The 21,105-nt window shown below is 40.9% G+C and overlaps 1 protein-coding gene across 3 annotated transcripts; it reads right to left on the minus strand.

Annotated features, from left to right (window-relative positions):
* Positions 1–1,027: 1,027 nt before the first annotated feature.
* On the minus strand, positions 1,028–12,812 carry LOC140293035 (poly(rC)-binding protein 3-like). Of its 3 annotated transcripts, none has more exons than XM_072379508.1 (12): positions 12,738–12,812; positions 12,605–12,628; positions 12,481–12,513; positions 12,273–12,389; positions 9,444–9,575; positions 8,985–9,113; positions 7,798–7,872; positions 5,680–5,721; positions 3,061–3,139; positions 2,485–2,537; positions 1,438–1,607; positions 1,028–1,299 (listed from the first exon to the last, which is right to left on the minus strand). In XM_072379508.1, the coding sequence occupies exons 1-12, from the start codon at positions 12,810–12,812 to the stop codon at positions 1,245–1,247; spliced, it is 984 nt and encodes a 327-aa protein (XP_072235609.1). In that variant the 3' UTR covers positions 1,028–1,244. The 3 variants fall into 3 exon arrangements, with proteins under 3 accessions (XP_072235609.1, XP_072235608.1, XP_072235607.1); XM_072379507.1 differs by having other exon boundaries at positions 3,061–3,136; positions 7,729–7,872; XM_072379506.1 differs by having other exon boundaries at positions 7,729–7,872.
* Positions 12,813–21,105: the final 8,293 nt, after the last annotated feature.

Below are 21,105 nucleotides of genomic sequence, written 5' to 3' on the forward strand. Positions count from 1 at the left end.
CCAAACGTTCAGGCCTCTTTGCTGTTAAGATTCAGCTTCTTCCCCTCAATTTTTGAAAACCCTTTCTTTAAAACCTCCGCAAGCAGCGTAGCAGTTATTCTTCTAAGCAAGGCAAGGAAGCCAAAAGGTTTGGACGCAACACCTGGCTTTTAAGTCCAACTTATCCTCCCACATCAGAGGCAGTCCAGTGTAAAGTGTTGAATAGTCTATTGCATGAGCGCCGCGTAGTCGACTAATGTGCTAAGTCACAATAGTCCTTGTACAAAACAAATACAATATAGTAATAAGTTAGTAAACAATCATTTCAATTTTCAGTCAGCATTTTAGCCACTGATTTTTCACTAATTCCCATTCATGCATCTAAATACTAATAATTGGTGTTGATAAAAGGAGGCTATGTTGGAAAGTTTTTCGTCGGGGCAGGGAGTAGGACTAGACGTGAGTGGCCAAAAATGCTGAAAAAAATGTGCGGAAAAGAACAGGAGCACAAAGATATAATCTGAACACTTGATGGGGCACATACACTGAACAGGCTTACTCAAATGCACAACAATACAACACTGAGCACATGCAATATAAGCAATAATATAGAGGAAATTAACATGAGAAGGAAAGCTCGAGGAGTGATACCATTGGCTTAAAAGGGTCATGTGATGCAGCAAAGAGTCATGGGCAGAGATTAGACAAAGATGCAAATTAGGACACAAACAGAACAGTCCCTATACTTTTTCTGTTTTGAAATATTTCACCATTTCAGTTTGATAATTGAGCTACATCCCACCACACACTCTGCCGATAGCATCACTGAGCAGCTGTACTGTAAAATGCAAGTAGCTACGTTCTACAAAAATGTTCAGTCTTTTAATAATAGGTTTTTATACTTTAAAATGATGTTCTATGATGCAGCACTGACAGAGAGAAAGAAAGCAATAGACAAAGAAAGAAGAAAGATTAACACAAGTTGTTCCTAATAAACATTCAACATGCTTCAACAGTTCTCTAAAAAAATCTAATCAACAGAGTTTCTTTTTTGTAATTCTTTTTTTTTTTTCAATCTTTTTAATTTAATTTGGCTCTCTGAAATAAATGCGAGCGCCAAACCCTCCCTGATGTACTTAGAACCAGAGCGGGGAGGTGGTCAGGGTTTTCGGAGAGCCAGAGCCAGAGTCCGAAGGGCTTCATCAGGGTTGTCTGCGGTAGTCATGTCATTAGAAAGGGCCAAACGGAAGAGCCAGTCAGGGATCTCAGGATGTGGTCATGGAAGATGGGTCGTTCCACATGGCCGCCACATCTCTGAACCTAGAGAAGGATGATGCAAAAGTTAGAGTGATATTTTCTTCTTTTTGTCTAAAAGCAGAAAGCATTTTAACCCCATTTTGTAAAACCCCAAGGTTTACAATGCTCAGTTGTTTCATTTGAGCCTTTAGGCTCTCTGACCTTGCATTGATGAGGTACTGGGCCAGGCTAATGTTGGCGGGGGTCCCTGTGATGGTGATCTGGCGCTCCGATGACCCTTCCATGGCGTTAGCAATTTTGATCTGCGCCCCAGACATCTGACGGATCTCGTTGATTTTGGTTCCCTGGCGTCCGATTATGCAGCCTATTAGCTGGGAAGAAAATGGGGGCGGTACTTAGGATGGCTGGAGCACATGAAGGAGACGTCCTCTGTGATGTATACGAATACTAGCAAGTTATTGTCAGCCTTTCAGCTTCAGCGTTTACAGACTGGTCCTGACTTGGGTCCAACAAGTCTTTCATATTAAGGTCACTGACTTTACATAGCTGACTGCCTTTAGCTGCACTGGATCTGTGGTGATCTGCTGTGGGAAAGGAGACTGCAGTGGTTGCAGCTGAACTGCTGTCACATTGCATTGCTGAAAATTTCATCCAGGAGCCATGTTAAGAAATAATGAAGCAGGGCTTTAAAACACAACCCGTGTCTGTGTCTTCATTCAGCTGTTCTGGAGAAGGCTTTTCATGACTGAAGCAATAATTTGAAAGTGACTCATTCTAATCTGTTGGAAATGGACCTTTGGTACTGCATTAGGATTTACAAAATGTGAGAGCAATGTCACTCTGACCGTTATGTATTTTTGGAAAGTTCTGATTCATTGTGTCTTAATGGAAACGCTCAGGAGTAACATTGTGATTTGAGGATATTGGCAGCGGGACAAAAAAAGGCGAAAAAAACAGAAAGTGGCTGCTGAATAAAACTGCTGAATAAGTGTAACTGGCAAGAACACAAGACCTATGGTATTTCTATAACACCGTCAACAATATTGTCTCTGAACACTTTTGTTGCTGAAGGCGAAACGCAGGCTATTATTATGTGTAAACTGTCAGCTTTCAAAGGGAAAATGTCTCATTCCAAATCACTGTTGTTTGCAGGTTTTGTTAAAGCTTTTTAGGGGGAAGTTGGCACTGACGAATGAAAAATGAAAATGCATTGTTGGACGTTTTGCACACTATGACAAATGTACTCACATCATTGGGAATGGTGAGTTCATGAGTACTGGCCTGGTTACTGGCATCCAGACCTGCTGCTGAACACAGGAAGCAGACAGAAAGAGAGAAGGGAAGCAAGGACAGAAAATAGAGTTTGGCATGTTGAGGGAGTGATTGATGAGCTCTATTAACTGACTAGCAGAATACATGTCACATGGAAGTGTGGCTCAGACCTGTGCAGAGCCTACATACATTATATATTGCCTATAAGCATGACAATTTGACCTCTGCTCCCTAAATAAAATAAAATAGAATAGAAAAATCTAAAGTAATTTCCATTGTTTTTTTTAAAAAAAAAGGATGCTAAGGGAAAACCAGAAAACAATAGAAACCTCAACATCTACTAGAGCAGACCACCAGCAGGCCATGTCAATGGCAGTGCACCACAGAGACCATTAGGAAAAGAATGACAAGAAGAAGAAAAAAAGAGCAAGGACAGAGACAGGAAAAGAAGAGAAAGAGAAAAAAAGGAGGAAGAGAATGTGTTTGTCTCTACAGGTAAAAACGAGAGAAGGATCTTTGGTGAAGAGGGTCATTGTGTAGGTGGGTACGTACCGGGGAAGGCAGGGGTGGTCTGTCCAAGGGGGGTAAAGGGGGTTTGCTGCATAGCCAACTGGTGGAGCTTGCTCAACTGCTGAGGGGGGGAGGAGGAGGACAGCAGAGCTATGAGGTCATCGTTAAAAACACACTCTGGCGCGCACACGCTTACACACAGACACACGCATACACACACACACACACAGACATAGAGAGGTCTGTCCGAAATGCTACAAAGAGTAAAGAGAGGATCTGAGGAGAAGTAACAACACAGACAGGTGAAGGACAAAAATCAAGAAAGATAGAGAGCGAGAGAAAAGAAAGAAGAAGCTCATAAAGGACTTGGCCTGATTGGAGTATTGCTGTCCTGTTGGTTTAAATTCAGATTGTAGATTTCTTTACACGTCTCATTCTTTTGAACAAACCAGTCGTACATTATGTAAATCAGTGTGGAAAATTACGGGCACTCGAGCCAATCAATGGAGGCAGATGGCCGCCATCCCTGGGTTGGGCTCAGTTGGAGCTCCCTACGTCTTAAAAGGAAGTTTTCCTCTCCACACATCTGAATTCTGCTTATGTCATGGAACAATCTGGTCAAATGTTGCCGCTTTACAGATTTTAACCTTGAGTTTTGATATTTCAGTGTTTTCCACATATGTGCAAATGCTTATCGAAAACATTTTCAGGCGAGACTCGCCAGGTAATGCATAGTACCGAATCTTGGACAGCGCATAAGTAGTTAAACAGAATGCCACTATCGCTGCTACTGTAACTAAGGGGGGCGGGGCTAGGAGAGCACCATTCTTGTTGTTTTATTGCCATTAAAAAAAGATTTTCAGAATTACTCAAACAATCAGTAAAACAATCTCAACTTCGAATGCAGGAAAAAAATACAACATTTTAACAATTTACTTCAATACTGCAGTTACTTCACTGGCTTCCATGCCAATAACAAATCACTTTGAAAATCCTCCAAATGATCCACGAATGGTTTGGGCTCTCAGTACTCCCAGTATACAACCAAATTGGGTGGTTTGCTTCTATCTCGGAAGAAAAGCCTTTTGACTTTATATTTGAACACACTGGGTACTCCTTCAGTGTACTTTTCAACACTCAGGGTACTAATCTACAAATGCAACTTGCCTGGTGATGAAGTTAAACTCCTGGGATTACGATATATGTTTTAGTGGTGTTTTATGATTTTCTTTTGTCAGTTGCTTTTTTAACTAGGTTTTTAACTTTTTTTGTTAAATTTAGGCAGAAAAACTACCAGCAAAACTTATTTCAGAAAACATCAAAGTTTAGCTTAGATTGGAAGGCACATTTCTTCCGTCAGCAACAAACTTTTACGGCCAACCATTTAAAAACCATGTTGATGCATCTATGAAAAATTATCAGACTACCAAGCATGTTGAATAACAATTTAAATGTGGGAACCCATACATCGAAATGTAATGCCAAAGGGTTCTGATCAAACATCTGCATATGCTCAGTTGGAAGTCAGAGCAGGTTAAAGCAGTCTTTAAGAAAATGCTCAATCGTAAAGGTTTTTTCCAAACTACAGTCTCAATGATATTGTCATTTGCACGTTTTTGGTTTTAACTTGGAATTTTGTGGTTCTGAACCTATTTAGTTTAAATGCCCTCAGCAGCTTTAGTTAAGCAGGTTTTTGAGGTCTTTAAAACCTAATTATTTCAAATGCAGAACACAGAATTCTTAAAAAAAGAAAAATCTTTATCAAGGTAACAAGTACCCTTGAAGACACTTAATTGTTACTGTAACCACTGTAACTACTATTGTTATTGTTGGTTACAACAGTAAGCTAGATGCTAGTTAGCTGGATGGCCTATCATGAAATGATTGTGGGTTTGTAAATGCTACCAAGATAAGTTTAATTTTCTACAGCCTTGCTTCTGGAGCAGCTTCACCACACACTACTATCATTAAACTACTACAGAAATTGAAGCAACCTCACTTATGCGTCTGAAATATTAAGAAATCCAAGCTAGCCTGACAAGCTTGCTAAGGGGTTACAGTGATCACTCGGTTCCGCAACCTTATTGGTTAGTTAGATATTTATGAGTTAGACTCATGTCAGTATTTCAAATTATTCCTGAATATTTCTTTCATGAGTTACTATTCCTTTCATTAGCGACGGAAAAAAGCGTTAGTTTAAGAAAACAAATTTAGATTCTTTCACTTGATAACTGTCCTAATCCATGAAACCACCTCACAAATATTTGTTTTTCCTTATCTATTCAATTAAGAACATTTTTTGAAATCCTTCTACTTTTCTTTGTATTTTTCCAGTTGATCATTTCATATATATGAAAAAAGTACAAACTTTGGGAAATCTCCCTAGATTTACAAAAAATAATGATATCAAGGACAATATTTCCTGCCATATCTGCTAACTTTTTCAGGCCAAGCCCCAAAAGATTTAATAGCAAATAGAACACAGAGAGAATAGATAGAAGATATAGGAAAATACACATCAGAAAAAAAGCTGTATTAATATTAACATCTAATATTAATAAGGCTGGAAAGAAAGTAAGAGAAAAACTGGAGAACTTTGAAAGCAGCGAGACAGAGTGATGGAGAGTGGAGTGTCTACTGCCTCATGGGATTAGCACTCACATCTGGATGTGGGATCGCGTACTGTCCTTGAATGGTATAAGCCTGCAAACATGAGGAGAAGAGCTTGCTGTTATCATATTACCCCAATCGAACAAGAGCATAAAAGCACTGTTATTTGATTGCATTGAATAAAATACAAAATAAATCAAATGACACACAAAAATTGTAGACTTACAAAAGCAAAGTGTGTCAGCATAAGTAATGTAAGAAAATACTAAACTACTGGCATTTCTACAGTTCAAGTGTTATGTTGACTCATATTCTTTATTTACTGACTCATAATTTTAGTCAATTTGCACATAAGCTATGCTATATAGACTCCTAGACACATTCTTACTATTTCATCAATCAGATCCAGTTGAACTAAATCAACAAAGGACAGTTCAGACAGCAGGGTGGTGGTTGGGAGGGTGTGGGGAAAAAACCAGAGCAGCGACCCTGAGAGGAGTGATGTGACTTGTCCTACTGGATGTGTGGTTTATTGGGGCCACAGAGTTCAGAAATGAGCTAAATTTCATTTTATCTCTGCCAAGACAGCAACCAGAGATATACTGGAAGCAGAAAACATGTCATGTGATTAAGTTTATTTATAGCCTTTCCCAAAAGGTTCCCTGATCTCACATCTATAATGTTAACCAGCTGTTGCAAAATAATTCATATGTTTGACATTAATGGATAGGATGTCGGCCAAGCATGATAATGTCAGCTAAAATGATGAAATAAACAATAAAAAAATATCATTGACAGCTCTTCAGTGATTGATTAAAAGAGTGAAGTAAGAAAGCCAAAAAAGTATTTGTTCCGGCTTACTTGGCAGTTTTTGGTGATTTTTCGAATATTTTTATTCATAATATTTTTATTATGATGCACAAAATTGACTAGTTTTCACCTCTTTTATTCTGGGATCCGTCTTCAGCAGGTTAGAGTGAATCAAACTTCATGAAATAAAAAAATTCTTATCCTGGCCAATTATGCAGCCTCAAATTTATTCCTTGATTTGAACTAAAGCCATTGCAGCCACTGTCACTTTAAGGCCCCGCCCATTCCTAGAGACCTTTAGATCTTTTCCGATTGGCTGATTTTCTGGAGGCCTGCAAAGGGGCAGCTTGTGGACTTTTAATGCCTCTGACTGCATGAGGACAAGCATAACAAAGTTACATCAGCATGTTAAATAGATGTTGAGCACAGGCTGAAGCCTGAACTTTTTGTTTGCAGGGATTTTCTGTTAATTACATTTAGTTGTTTATTTGAAAGCCGACCATTAACAGATTTGTGTCCTCTTTTGAACAAGTAATTGATCAACAAGAACAATGTCTAATTTGATTTATAGTCACAGTAAAAGGCTTTTAAAGTTCTGTATGAAAAATGCAACTTGATCGAGCCAGGCTTCTGCTATTTTTTTCTCTAACGGACCCTGATCTCATCTCTCTCAGATTCTCTAGTCCCTCTTGAGTTAATTAATTTAGAGGAAGGAAATTTGACCTCATGCGTCGATTTCTTGATTTATTTATTTTTTCTTGACAGAGAGTGGAATTTCCAATTTGCCCCTGAATCCAGCATTATCCTCACACCTGCTTCCTACTTGCCTCCTACGTTTTGCTTTCTACCATCTCCTTTCATGCCTGATTGCAGCAGTAAATTAACCTCAACCTACCTGCTTCATTTTACCTACTTTTGCATCCACACAAAGACAGATCTAAACAAATCAAATACTTCAGTCTTTGTATGTTGCAAGTATGCTTGAACAGTCATTTACAATTGATTTTTTATCAATTTAGGTTGAAGAACATTCTTTAAAGCTTTAAATTTTATGATCTAATATGTGGTTTTCTCCCAAAATCTGCTGGATGTAACTCAAAATTACAAGAGCTGACACCAGACTTGTCCGTATACTCTCTTAATGATTGATATTGTTTATCTCAGTTCTGGTTTGCGTGGCTCGGGGTGATGGATGACAGTTAACGGCAGTGATGGTTTCATGCCAGTCAGGACAGGTAACGGGGAGTGAGGGAGGGAGGAAGAGTGAGTAAAACCTGGTGCGACACTAACAGGCAGTGGCTGGTGCTGCAGTAAGAGGCTGAGGTTGGCTGTGGACGCCCCCAGTGGGTCTGCTCTTACCTGGCCACCTGAAAAAATGACAGGGGTGGAGGCAGGCTTGGGGCGGTAGGGGATGGTGGCACCTTTCGGTGGGGACTGAGGAGAGCAAAGGAGGAGAGAGTGGGGGGAAGAAGGGGTGAGATGTGGAGAGAGTGTTAAAGCAGGAAGAAAGAGAAGAACAGAGAGAGAAAGAAGTTGCATAAAGTGAGACCAGGAGGGACGGTGCCTTAGGGGAAAACAACCTGTGATAAAAGTGCTCTTCACTGTGCGCTCATGCTGACATAAAATGTCCAAATTGTGGTTCAGTGCACAACTAAACTTGGATTTACCTGGAAAATCACTTTCAACTGGATAATGATGACTCAACATACTGCATTTCAAATATCTTTTTTTTAGTCCGTATTCTGGAGACTTACAGTCATGTCACAAATGTCCTAGTATCCATGGCCGGTGCCATCATGAAGGCCCAATGGAGAACCGGCTGTGCAGATAAGTTAAATTAATCGTGGAAGAAGAAGAAGAACACCTAGTAGTGTGTAACCCCATGATCCTAAGCATCATTCTGAAATCTAAATACAACAAAGTAATGAAGAGGGCAAGGAAAATGGTCAAAATTGGATAAATAATCTCCTAATGCACTGATCCATAGGATGAATTTTTACTGAGAATAAATGAGCCACAAATACAACTGGCAGTTTTTAGCAGGGGTGTGACTTCAATGTCAAACAATAAGTTACTGTCAAATCGCCCCGACAATTTTTTTTTGATAATCTCAATCTACTTTTGGTGCCACAAGGACAAAATTTGGATTTGACATCTGCAAATGTTTATCGCAAAAACACACCTATAACCTGTTATGAATTCAATACGTCCTGCTGCATCTCTTAGCTTTTAGACATGAGAAATGTGTCTGCGGCGTTGCAGATTTTCCAACTTAAACAGCATGAAAACACAAACAGATCAATGAGTAATGTCACAAAAGAAATGCCTCCTGGAGAGATCCTTTGATACAGCAAAATGAATGTTTTGCAGTATTGGTTATAATCTGTTCATCAGACCCCATTTACTTTAGCATTTCTGGTGTGAATGAAGGACTGTTTGATGTGGTAATAAACAACAGAATTCAAGCGTTAAAGTTCATATCTGCAAGTAAACACGGGCATTTTAAAGTAAATTATGCTCTTCATTTCTCCCCTTCCCCACTTTACCTCCAGCATCACCACACATATCTGTTTGACACACTGGATGATGGCTTCGGGGGCCCCGGAGATCGTCACCGCTCTCTCAGTGGAGTTGGGAAGCATGTCACCTGCAACCTGGACCTGCGCTCCGGTGGACTGAAGCAAAAATAAAACCACAGAGCGTCATGGTTGCAGTAATTCACCTTTTACTGAGCCTGTTTATAGTGCTTCACAGTGAGTAAAAAAAATATATATATATCAAGATATCAAGGAGCAAAATGAGATCTGTGCGTTGGGCTTTACACTCAGGTCATTGTACAGGAAGGGGAGGTTAAGTGGAAATTATATGATCCATATATATTATATGGGATTGAGAGAAATTACTGTAATGGAGAATTTTATGACTGTGCCATTTGTAAGATTATACATATAATTAACTTAAAGTTTATGGAGATCACTGAGGATCACTGAAAGAGTGCTGCATACTTCTCTCATTTCTTTGATTTTGGAGCCTCCTTTGCCGATGAGGGAGCCGCACTGGCTGGCAGGGACAACGAGCCTCAGGGTTACTGGGGGTTTACTGGTGGCTGGACTGTTGCTCATGGAGTTGATTATGTCCTGCAGGGGGGGGGAGTACAGGGACAGGACCGTGTTTCATCAGATAAGGAGTTTTATATCCAGCAGGTTACTGTGTGAGGTGGTGGATTTGTGGTAAATCAACTTTCATGCATTCAGTTTACTTCTGGGAAGCCACAGAACAAAATAATACATACCACCCTTCAAGTTGTATAGATCTTAAGTACTATCTATCATCTTGTCGTGGCATTTTCAGTGTGCCAATGGTTCATTTCAGAGGACTTTAGTTTCGTAATACTACATTTGTTTATGACATGACACAGAGGTTCTCCGACCTGCCTGTCACAGCGCACCCCCTAAAGCTCTGTTGGAGGGACAATGAGTAGTTCTCAAACCAACTGAGAGATAAATCTCTCCAGCAAGTCCCGGGTCTGACCCAAGTTCTCACCCTGGTGGGACATATGACACAAGAAACACTTTGTCTGATAGGAACTCATCCTGAGCACATCCACAAACCACCATAACTGGATCCTTTAGATACAGAGGAGAATCCACTCAACTCTTAACCCCTCTAAAATGACCCAGTTCCTCCCTTGCCATCCTTCCCATTCAGCTAATTTTGACTGCTTGCATGAGCCGTCTCATTCTTTTGGTCACTCCCCACAGCTTGTGACCACGGCGGAAGGTTAGAACATCACTGCAGATGCTATCCCACCTCACCTGTCAATTTCCCACTCTTTCCTACCCCCAAAAGATGAACGAGAACCCCATGCCTGCTTGATGAAGCCGGCGAGACCAAACCGGGCCTCAGCTACAAGGAATTACGAGGGCTGCAAGGGCCTCATACCCCATACTCCCAAATCATCTCCAACAAGACACATTAAGGGACACAGTCGTAAGCCTTCAACATATCCAAAAAACACATATAATAATACCTAAACACCAGTGTCTGGCCCAACAAAGAAATTAATAATTTTGTAAGTATCCTTCATGATATTTCACAGTTGATCAGTTCTTGACAGGTTATTGAAAATGCTGATAACTCACTCTGCACTCAGTTTACACTTAGCTCCCCGCTTTAAAGTCTCTAACCAAATGCTGTTGTATGAACAGATGCTAAATGATCTCATAGATTTAGATCTTTTTCTCAAGTGGAAGTACTGACACAGCAATTTAAACACCCCATAAGTAAAGGTTCAGCATGAAAAATCCTTCATGAAGATCAATGTAGGATTGCTTGCTTAGTCCTCCGACTGATAAATCCTCATTAGATACTGAAGCACCAGAGTCTGAGCAGTTTTTATGGGTGTAATCATATTTATATACAGGCAACCACTGGTTTTGAAAATTAAATTATAAAGAAAAAAAACTGAACATCTGAATTGTGACCCCAACTACATCCTTACAAAAAAGGCACCATATACGTCAAAGGTTTAACTGGTTTTATCTTTTCGTGAGAGTTCAAACAGAAGGGAACTACATGACTACAAAGTTTTGAAGTTTAACTTTTCATCCAGAGGTTTCCTCAATAATAATATGCAACAGCTAGTTGTGTTCTGTTTAACCTCTTAGTTAACATGACCTGGATCACTGAGAATCTGCAGGTGAGTTGTTGGTAAATAACCAAATGAATGCTGAGGAGAAGCACAATAAAAATACGCTCAGTGACCACTTTATTACTTACACGTTGACTTAGTTTTGGTGTTTCTAATCTAAATCAATCAAATTTTCTCATTTTTGCCTCATTTCCTCATTTTTTTTGACGCACTTGAAAAGCTCCACTCATTTCTGGCATCGGCGGTGATGAAGAGAGACTCGGCCCGCTGTGGCTGGAAGCACACTGATCTGAAACCTCAAATCAAAACACAGCACTGGCCCACTTTCAGAGGGTGCTGCAAGGTTAGATCAGCACATTTCTGTCCTACATAATACAGCCAGTCCTGCTTTGTATTCCATCTGGAAACGAGCCAGTGCGGGCGCTGAAGCTGTCCAGTGGTGGAATATGACCAAGTGCATTCATTTAAGTACTGTCACTTTAAACTTTCAGAGGGAACGGTTGTACTTTTCACTGTCATTTCTGAACAGCTTCAGATTATTGTGTACAAACATGAAGATTTAAAAGACTGAACCACCTTTTTTCACACTTTCCATGCTATTAGATCCTAATGTGAGGATTTCCAGCTTTTTGTTTATTTTCATTTATCTAAACATTTTTTAGGTTAATTATAACGGTCCTGGTGCGCGAAACCCAACAGCGTTAGCTAAAACCAACATCCGAACAAAAAAAAGAAGCAACGCAAAACAACACACATTCCACAAAACAGAAAATGCGACAGTAAAATGTGACAACAAAAGTATATAAGACAGTGAAAATGAAAAGTAGAAAACTGAAAAAACAAAATGAAGCAAAATCCAAGTTTGATAAAACAAAACAAAACATAAAAAAAAAGTAAGGTCAACAAAACTGACTGAGATTTTTGTTTGTTGTTGGTTTTGTTAACTGTTGTTGTGTTTTGCCCCTCAGGGCAGGTGGCCGATCGTTTATTTGGACAAACGGTCAAGACTTTATTTTATTGTCATTATCTTTGTTTTTATATAAATTTAGAATAAAAAAACTAATCATTTAACTGTTTATAAGTCAAACAAAAAGTTTCTGTTTTTTTAAACAAACTTTTTACCCTTCATTTCATGAGAAAACCTAAAAAATTTTATTTTCACTGTTATTCATTAATGTTTTACCTCCTCAAACTTGTAGGCTATCATGGCGAAGGCCTTGAAAATCGCATCCGTTGGCCCAGTGATGGTGACTATCCGCTCAGGGCAGTTCCCCTCTGAGATGTTGATGCGGGCACCACTCTATAGGGCAAAAAGAGATAGAAAATGTACATAAATACAGAATAAGGCCATGATCAGGGGTGCCAAATACTATTCGTAGTAAAGTTCTTACATCTTCGCGCATTTTCTTCACCGTCTCCCCTTTCTGGAAGTAAAGAAAAGAAATAACATTAAGGTGTTTTGTGCATTTCCCTCAGGCTTTGTGATGCTTTATGTGGTCTACTAGTGGTAAATACCTTTCCTATGATGCTTCCCACCTCCTGCAGGAACACAAGGAAACATTATTAGATGCATCTGCACCACAAGGGCAGTAGGATAGTGGGAAACAAAACCAGAGGAAGGGCATTAAAATTATTTGTGTGCTTGTACCTTGCCGTGCATCAGCAGCCTGATGGTGAGGGTCACATTCAGTCCCCCTTCTGATTGGACCTTGATGGGCTCCATTTCGGGATTGGATGTGAAGGAAGGGGCGTGGTGATGTGAGAGAGGAGATCGAGGGCCAACGCGAGTGTGATGGTGGAGTCAGCCAACCGGTCACCTGCCGGGTGAAAACAAAGCAGACACGACTGCAGAGATTAGGCCGGGAAGAAGGTTGAAGCATGAATTTGTGGCACAAACAGGCTATTCTTACACCGTCAGTTAAGATTCATAGGCTGAGCACACAGTTATGTTTCTTTCAGATGTTTATTCCAGAGCTGAACTACAGGTGTGCTCATTGACCTTCATGTTGAAGTAATTGGGGACCTTTCTCAGGAACCCTGATTTTTGGTCGTGAATACATTTTAAGTTCTTGAAGAAAAAAGAAAAGACAATGATTTCCTAAAACAACTGATCGCAATTCGCTGTAAAAATTAGATTTGTTGGGGATTAATTTCAGCAATGCATACATCCATGTTTGATTTATTGATTTTTTTGCAGCAGTAGGACCGTGTATGTGGCATCGAGGCAAAATATAACAGTTTGGGTTTATAGTGGATCAATCAGGCCTTTCTGACAGTGTTTCTGTTACATACTGTGGCACAAAAAGATGAAATATCAGACTTGTTTGTATGATTAAGTTGTTTTTTGTTTTGTTTTTTCTTTCAAAATCCAGTTTTGTTCTAAAATAAAACACATTCCTCAACTTTCTTTCTTTCTTTTTTTTTTTTCCCTCATGGTAAACTCCAGGGTTTTCTCTACAGTAAAAAGTGTAACAACTGCACCAAACAAAGCCAGAAAACCAGCTTTAATTGGAGCAAACCGTCATATTTTTCTATCCTCAAGGCACAAAAGAAGAGAAAATAGTGAGAACTGCAGAACCAGTATAATAAAACTGCGAAAGGTGGAAAAGTGAGCCGCAGTTTCTGTCTACAATAAAAGCCATTGAAATGTTGGACAGCATATGTCTCATCAGTCGCCGTATGACGAGCGCCATATTTATTTTTATCAAGCCCATTTCAGCCAGATCGCCCCTAATTCTGCCTGACAAGTGATGTCATGATTCTGGCAAGACTAGCAGTAACGACAGCGAACACAAGAGGGCGCCTCAGCCTGTAATTAGAGTCCCTGACTGTAGATCTGAATATGTACATCAGGGTTCTTGATCTGCATCTGGAAAGTCTTTGTGCTGATGCAGAACTCAGAAATACTGACACAGATTGTTTTGCGTGACTCAGACAATTTAAAAAGGACGAGTATCCTCATACGAGCCGGGACAGATGTTTTGAGTGAGAGGTTCAGTAAATTGAAGTAGTCCCTGATAACCTTTAAGACTCAAATTAAGAAAAATGAAAGAAATTAATGGAACACATAAATTATGGTCTTCAGATTCAAAGAGAAGAGAAATGGATTCAATCAAATTGGCAAATTGACCTAGAAATGTGCCTTAAGATGAGTTATGAGCACTGTCGTGGTAAAACGCACCGGCACAGAAACCATCATCACGTGAGATGCTGAAAAACACCTGCTTTGCCTGAAAGCACCTCTCTGGTTTCCGCCGAACTTCCACACAAAACAATAAATGTGGGCAGGAAAGCTCCTGAAGCGGCTGACCTTGGCTGAAGAGACAGATAAAGTCACTGTCTGCCAATCACAGTCACTGTTGCTATGTGGAAACAAAACTATTTCTCACCTGATATACTTTGAGGCTGTAAAGTCATGAAAATGTAAGCACGTCTGCTAGAGTTTTGATGAGAGCTCAGAGGTGTCTGCAGAGATCTCAGTCCAGGTGATCAGTTCTATGGACTCCTGGCCTCACTGTCAGCCCAGTGAGACCCTCGAAGGATCAGCAGCCGCACGGATTTGCAAAGGCAAAGCTGAGGAATATGTTTTGTGAGCATTTATGGGTTGAAAGGAACATGTTTTCTATATTTCTTTGAATTCGGCTGGTTTCCTGTTGTAAGATGTTTAAAGGAAGCCACTTTGTCACATGTTTGTCAAGCAAACATACCAAAAGCTATAATGGATAAGCCACAAGCAGTGGCTGAAGGCTGGTTTTGAATCACAGATCAAGACGGAAATTTGATTTCCGTCCGCTCACTGTTTCAGTTTGAAATGTCAAAGAAGAATCTAATTCTGATCCACGAAAGAAATCTGTGAATAAACAGACATCTTTTGGTGTGCAGTACATGGATCTTCAATGACTCCCAGAACCCCAGCTCACAATGACCCAATCACCAAAAGGTCTTGTTTAACAGAGCCTCTGAACTTACTGATAAATGCTCTGAACGTGTTTTTATTCATTTTATTTATAGTTTTCACACTATACGCCACATTCACCCGTTCACTTAGCACGTCTTAGTCCATAGAGGCCACACAGCGTTTTCTTCTACGGACACATTGGTAGGCAATGTGGGATTCGGTGTCTTGCCCAAGGACGCTTCGGCATGTGTCCGGGAGTCAAACCAACGATATTCCAATTGATCGGAGACTGTTCTTCCTCCTGAGCTACAGCTGCTTTAGTAAAATAAGTGTGAATGACATCAGTCCACTGACATGTGGACTGGCTGTTTGTAACCTTCTATAAGTGCTTGTGTTTAACCTTCTGAGGATTAAAATCCTGGCATCTTTATGATTTCATAAATCTGCAATATAAGAAGTCAAAGGATGTTTTGCATGTCTGGAGAGGACGGATACAAAGGAAGCAATCGAAATAGTGGATTTCTTGTCCATTAGCCTACTGATCAATGAATTTGCCTGTTGTTTCAGCCCCAGTCGATATGTTGTTATAATGTACCGTGCTTTTATTTCCAGACTAATCCCCGACATGTATTGAAATTAATATATTTGGAAAGTTATGGTTGTAAATTCAACCCGTGGCTCTTCTAATCTACGCTGGATGCTGGTTAAAGCCCAGAGGTGGTTTGAGAGATAAGGGACAGGGATTCTGCCGCCAGCTGTCTCTCCAATCTCCCAGAGGAGACCAGATTACATAAAAAGCCTTAATCCGGATTTAAGACCCAAGCCAGTGGTGCAGGTCCTCTCCATGGGAAGGAGGCGGGGTGGGGTTACAAAAACAAAAAAAAACCAAAAAAACTCCAACATTGATTATGAGAGTGAAGCTGATGAATCATCCCTTTTCAAACTTCATGCCGGCTCAGTAAGGTGCTTAATGAAAGAATTTCCATTCCTTATCTCTTTCAAAAGACTGATCTATGACTTGAGGCAGTTTCTTTACATTTTGCACAATAATGAGCAGTCTACCCCTTACAAGAAAAAATAAATAAAAAAATCAAAGAGCTTTTGAGTCTGTGATTAAGACTCAAACTCAGCTGTAGATTTAGGTCAATAAAGCAAAAAAAAAAACAGAGTCTGCCGGACCTCAAAGACGAACCAGGTCAGAGTTAAGAGCTGCGTTTGAATAGTATTCTGTTCATGCACACTGTAGCGTCGAAAAATCAGGTCAAGGGCCTGTGAATCATTGAAGCCAGTGGGCGAAAACCCTCCGGCAAATATCCATTTAAAAAAAAAAAAATTAAGCCCGGTTTTCCAACTTAATCTCTAAACATCCTCACAGAACCTCTAAAATAACCAGATTTCTGACAGAGGTGCGGATATGTGTCCACTTATGGTGGTTTCTTTTTTTTTTCTCTCCTTTTGTGGCGTTCCTGCACGTCTCTGCGCGCTGCTCAGGCAGGAAGTTGGAGAACAGATAGTGGAATGCAGAGAGGGATAGCACGGAATTTTTCATGACATCTGATGGGGAAAGTGGGTCATGCTCGGTGTTGCAGTGCTGCTAGCCTCCTCCTCTATGGCGGCTATTGAATTAATCACGCTTTACGCTCGGCTGGACAACGCAGTGCACAAAATGGCTCCCCCTCATTCTCCTCCCCCTCCCCCAGCTCCCTTCACCTCTCGTCTCTGCCTGCGACTGCTCAGCGTTCACCACAGTAAAATGCTTGAGCATTGCTGTTGAAGAACTTGAGCCTTATGTCTCTTATCTCATGACCCCCCCCCCCTCCATCCCTTTAATGTGTGGGCAACAGTGAAGAGAGATGCTGCTTTTATGCAGAGCCACCAGTGTGTAAATGATGAAAAAGCACTGCAAAAGGTTGAAAGAGCTAAAGCTTCCAAAGTGACGCGTAATCTTTTTAGGGTGTATGTGTGTTGAAAAAAAGATTTAGTCTTTTATATAGAAAACTTTTTGCTCGCAGCCAAAGCAATCGTCAACTTTCTTTGGCCCTTTTGAGTCGAAGGCCATCACTCTTCACAGTTTTGTCATCTGTCACCATGAGAATATATATTTCTGCAAAATAAATGAAACTTTCAGCTATTTTTTTTCCACAGATTAGAGATGCAGTCTGACACTCAACATGTGAATGATGGATGAAGTCGCTCGGAATCGTTTTCTAAACGCGTCGTCCATCAAATGCACGAGCATCTTCAAATAAAGCTGATTTCTTTTTTTGTATTTTTTTTTAAATATTTCTTTTTACGGCACTAAAACCAAAACCCCTAAAACACATTCACTGAATTTCACTGAACGTTCATGTACTGTATCAGAGAAATGGGGCATTTTTCACCCGCAGTAATGGAGTCACTCTGTCAATAGAGTTGCATACTGAGAGAGAAGACAGATCCTGCAAAGAAAATCATTAAAATGGAAGGCCGGTGATCTAATCTAGCTTGTGTCATCTGCTCCAAACTAATCCACAATCTTCAGATATGTCATTATGATACAATAGCTTTCAGTCTGGGTCTTGCAAAGCCTCTGCATGTATGAAACTCAAGCTTCAGCTTGAGAGCGTGCCAGCAATGTTTCCAGTGTTTTGGACAGTGGACTAAAGTGTGCAGTGGACTTGTAAATCACAAAAGTCACTGGCATGTGCTTTTCTTTGCGACTTCAACCTGAAAAACACAGTAGTTACCACAGGATTTTCCTCCATGCCAACACCGTTTGAAGCTCTCACACGTTGATCCCTCAGATGGCCGAATTGCGACACCTTTGACCTTTTTATCAGTCAGCATTCCCGGGATTGAATTCCACATTGATGAATTACCAAACCAAACACATTCTTTTAGCTAAAAGGTTTTTTGGAATCGTTTGCAATTTGCTGCCATTTTAACGACCAAATGAATGTAAAATCCATATCAGTTTTTAATGATAGTCCTTTCATTTGCAGCCTTACTTCTGTGTGACCCTTTGTTATTATTAGTAACATATAATGTTTGGTGACAGATGTGTGCAGCTGCACGTCAGGTGTCAATTAAAAGGAAAAAGGCTCCCTTGTAATGTAGTCAATATGTCAGCCCACGAGTGGTTTGTTGGACTTGTTTGTGCTCCAATTAAGGCTGAACAAAAGGGAAATTAGCGTGCATGTAGGGCAGCAGAGGGGGAGCACAGAGGGTGACCTCCTTGAGCCATATGTTTTATATTTCCTCTCGCCTCCTCAAAAATCAGTTTTACATTTGAAGGCAGAGACCTCTCAGTGAAAGTTAAAGATGGGGAAGGGGATGAGGATGAAGGTGTGAGAGGATAAGAAAGAAAGATGAACAATTGCTCGCCACTGTCGGCAGGGAGATGGAGTAGAAGAGATGAAGAGGAGTTGCAGGAGTCCTGAGGTTTTCGCCCTCAGTTTCCTGGTATATGAGCAGCTCTTGTCTCGTCTGGCGCAGGCTTTTGTTGTATGTAGCCAAGTGGGGGGGCGTCCGCCCAGTCGGCCTTCCTATACGCCGATATGACAGTGCTCTCAAGAGCTGTCAGCCCACATCAGCAGCCCAGCATCCTGATACCTCATCCTGAATCACAATCAAAACTGTGGCCACCACATCCTCACCACAACCAGTCAAATCAGGGAATGCATTGAGCAAAGAAGACGACCGAGTATCACCAAACTACTTCAGCGTCTGCCCGCTTAAAACGCTCCAACTATCGTGGGGGGGTGGGGGGTGTTCCAGTGAGTCCAGGCATCACAATGCAGGCACACCATGTTGTGCTGTGAATGCGGTGCGAAGAGCTGAGCGTTAAGTCGGCCATTTTAGATTTGCCACAATTTGTAATGTGAGATCACTGCTTGTCACAAAGTCATGGCTTCCATACGCAAAGCTTTCCCAGAGCAGTCATGCAGAACGGGTCGAGAATGCCCCGTTTTTCTTCGCTTTCACCGTTTTTAGCTAATCGTTGTTGCTTCATTTCAGGAGTGTCACCTCGCAGCATACATTTCGGGGGCATCCCCAATCTCGCGGCCAAACAACAAGCTTTTCATCCCAACAAAGAAGTGATTCATCTGCGTCTTTCAAGTTGAACACGGATTAGATTCTGAAGTAATGACAGATGACATTTTTGGTGTATGACTCGCCAAGACTAAGGCCATCAGCAGCGCTAATATCAGTGTGATGATAATTGGAATAATGATCTTTTAGGTGGGGGGGACTTGTGTATCAATCCCACTGACCATCATGTAATCTCTTCACAAAGGTTAGTCCAGCTTCATAGTTAACAGCAGATAAACTACAAATATTCCACTTTTCAGGGTCCACATTTCACCCCAAATTCTTAAAATCATAAAATCGCTCGTGCTTAAATCAAAGCAAAGACAACGAACGCCTAAACAAAGCAAATCAAGGGGCACTGAAAGCGAAATCGGCTGACCGTAAAATTGACTGTTCTCTGGGGAAAGCAATTTTTCCGCCCCACATACGGTTGTCTTTTTGGGGGTCACTGAGAACAACTTCCAAAAAACTTCAAATTAATTAACGAGTCAATAAGTTGCACCATGTCGCAGCTCATTATCAGGCTAATGATTATTTCTGGCAGTGGGTAAGTTATCAAGTTAATTAATTATTGATGGCACTTCCGAACTCAGCCGAGCTCAAATTCATGCAAGTTTTCCACGTTTTAAAGCCTCTGATAGTCCAGCATCAATAATTTTTTTTTTCCTAAAAATTTTGAATGATGTATCTAAATGCAATAATTCTTGAAGGAAATGCCCAGAGTGCGCTTTGGCTTTAAAGGTTACTCTGTAGGAGAACTATTAAAAAGAGAGATTACCTTTATGTAGCGCAGGATACGGTTGCTGACGACCACTTTCTGCGTTGCAAGATTAAAAATCGCAAAGGGAAAATGATTTTTTTTTTTCTTCTCTTCCTTTCGCTCTGACCAGGACAAACTCTGCCACCCTATTGGTCCGCACCACCAGGTCACATGAACGATCAGAAGGACACGTGACGTTTCCCGAAATTATATGACGAAACCGACTGGCTTGCTGAATGAGCACAGTTTCAGCTGATGCGGTGCCGTTTGCCGTATTGTTTGGTGTCAGATGTAAATAGGCCGTCAAATGAGGGGTAATCTGGGTGACCATCACCCACCGCCCTCTTTGCTGCCCCCCTTTCCCCCAGTTGCAACAAAAAGGGGACATGCCCAGTGAGGCACATGGGCATTGCGGGGGCATGTCTGGGGATGACTGGGTGCTCTGAATCAGAGCTGTAGCCTCCGGGGCACTCAATGTCCCAAGGGAGGGTCGAGCATCCCTGAAATCCACAAACCTCTCGTCCTTGTTATTGTTGGTGACAATTGACACAAAAATAACCCAGCGCACATTTTCAAGTTATGTAAATTCTGATTCTTTTGCCAAAGTCGTGGTTACACTCGAAACTTCCTTGGCTTGACGCAACCGAAGGACTCATAGAAGCACTTTCAAATGCATACAACTCTCGTGGTGCACAAACACTCCACCGTGACATGCATATCCTCGGCAGCCTTTCGTTCCTGCTTTTTAATCTGCTTCCCTGTGAGTGTGTACGTGCAGAATTACAGAGCTTTGGAGGCAACCCATCCAGATTTTCCAATCCAGCACAAATCCAGCCCCCATGTCAGATGAACAGTTGTGCAGAGCTTAATCTGACATTATTAGGGTTGGAGGGCAGCAGCAGAGCATTTAAGGGGGCTGCTAGGGAAAAGCAAACAGTACAGTTATATTGTCTGGATTAGGGGAAATGTAGACAATGAAGAACAGGTTTCACTTCATTGTCAGTTGTTAGCATTTATCCCAAATGCTCTACTTTGAAAGTCCAGCCTTAGTCCTGTATCAAGTAAAAATAACAAGCTTCGTAATGAGGCTTCAATCCTGCTTTTAATTTACGTACCTACACAACACAAAATAACAATTGTGCCTTTACCTATCCACCCAACTGTAAAATGGCCCATGGGATAAACTACAAATAGAGCATTAAATGTGCTCCACATTGAATCATAAGAGGCAAAGAAGGAGTGTGTGGAGCACCATGTCAGACAAAATCTGCTCTATATACCAGTGAC

Source organism: Leuresthes tenuis, unplaced genomic scaffold (genome assembly GCF_036924035.1).
Source record: "Leuresthes tenuis unplaced genomic scaffold, fLeuTen1.0.hap1 SCAF_1, whole genome shotgun sequence".
Lineage (NCBI taxonomy): Eukaryota > Metazoa > Chordata > Actinopteri > Atheriniformes > Atherinopsidae > Leuresthes > Leuresthes tenuis.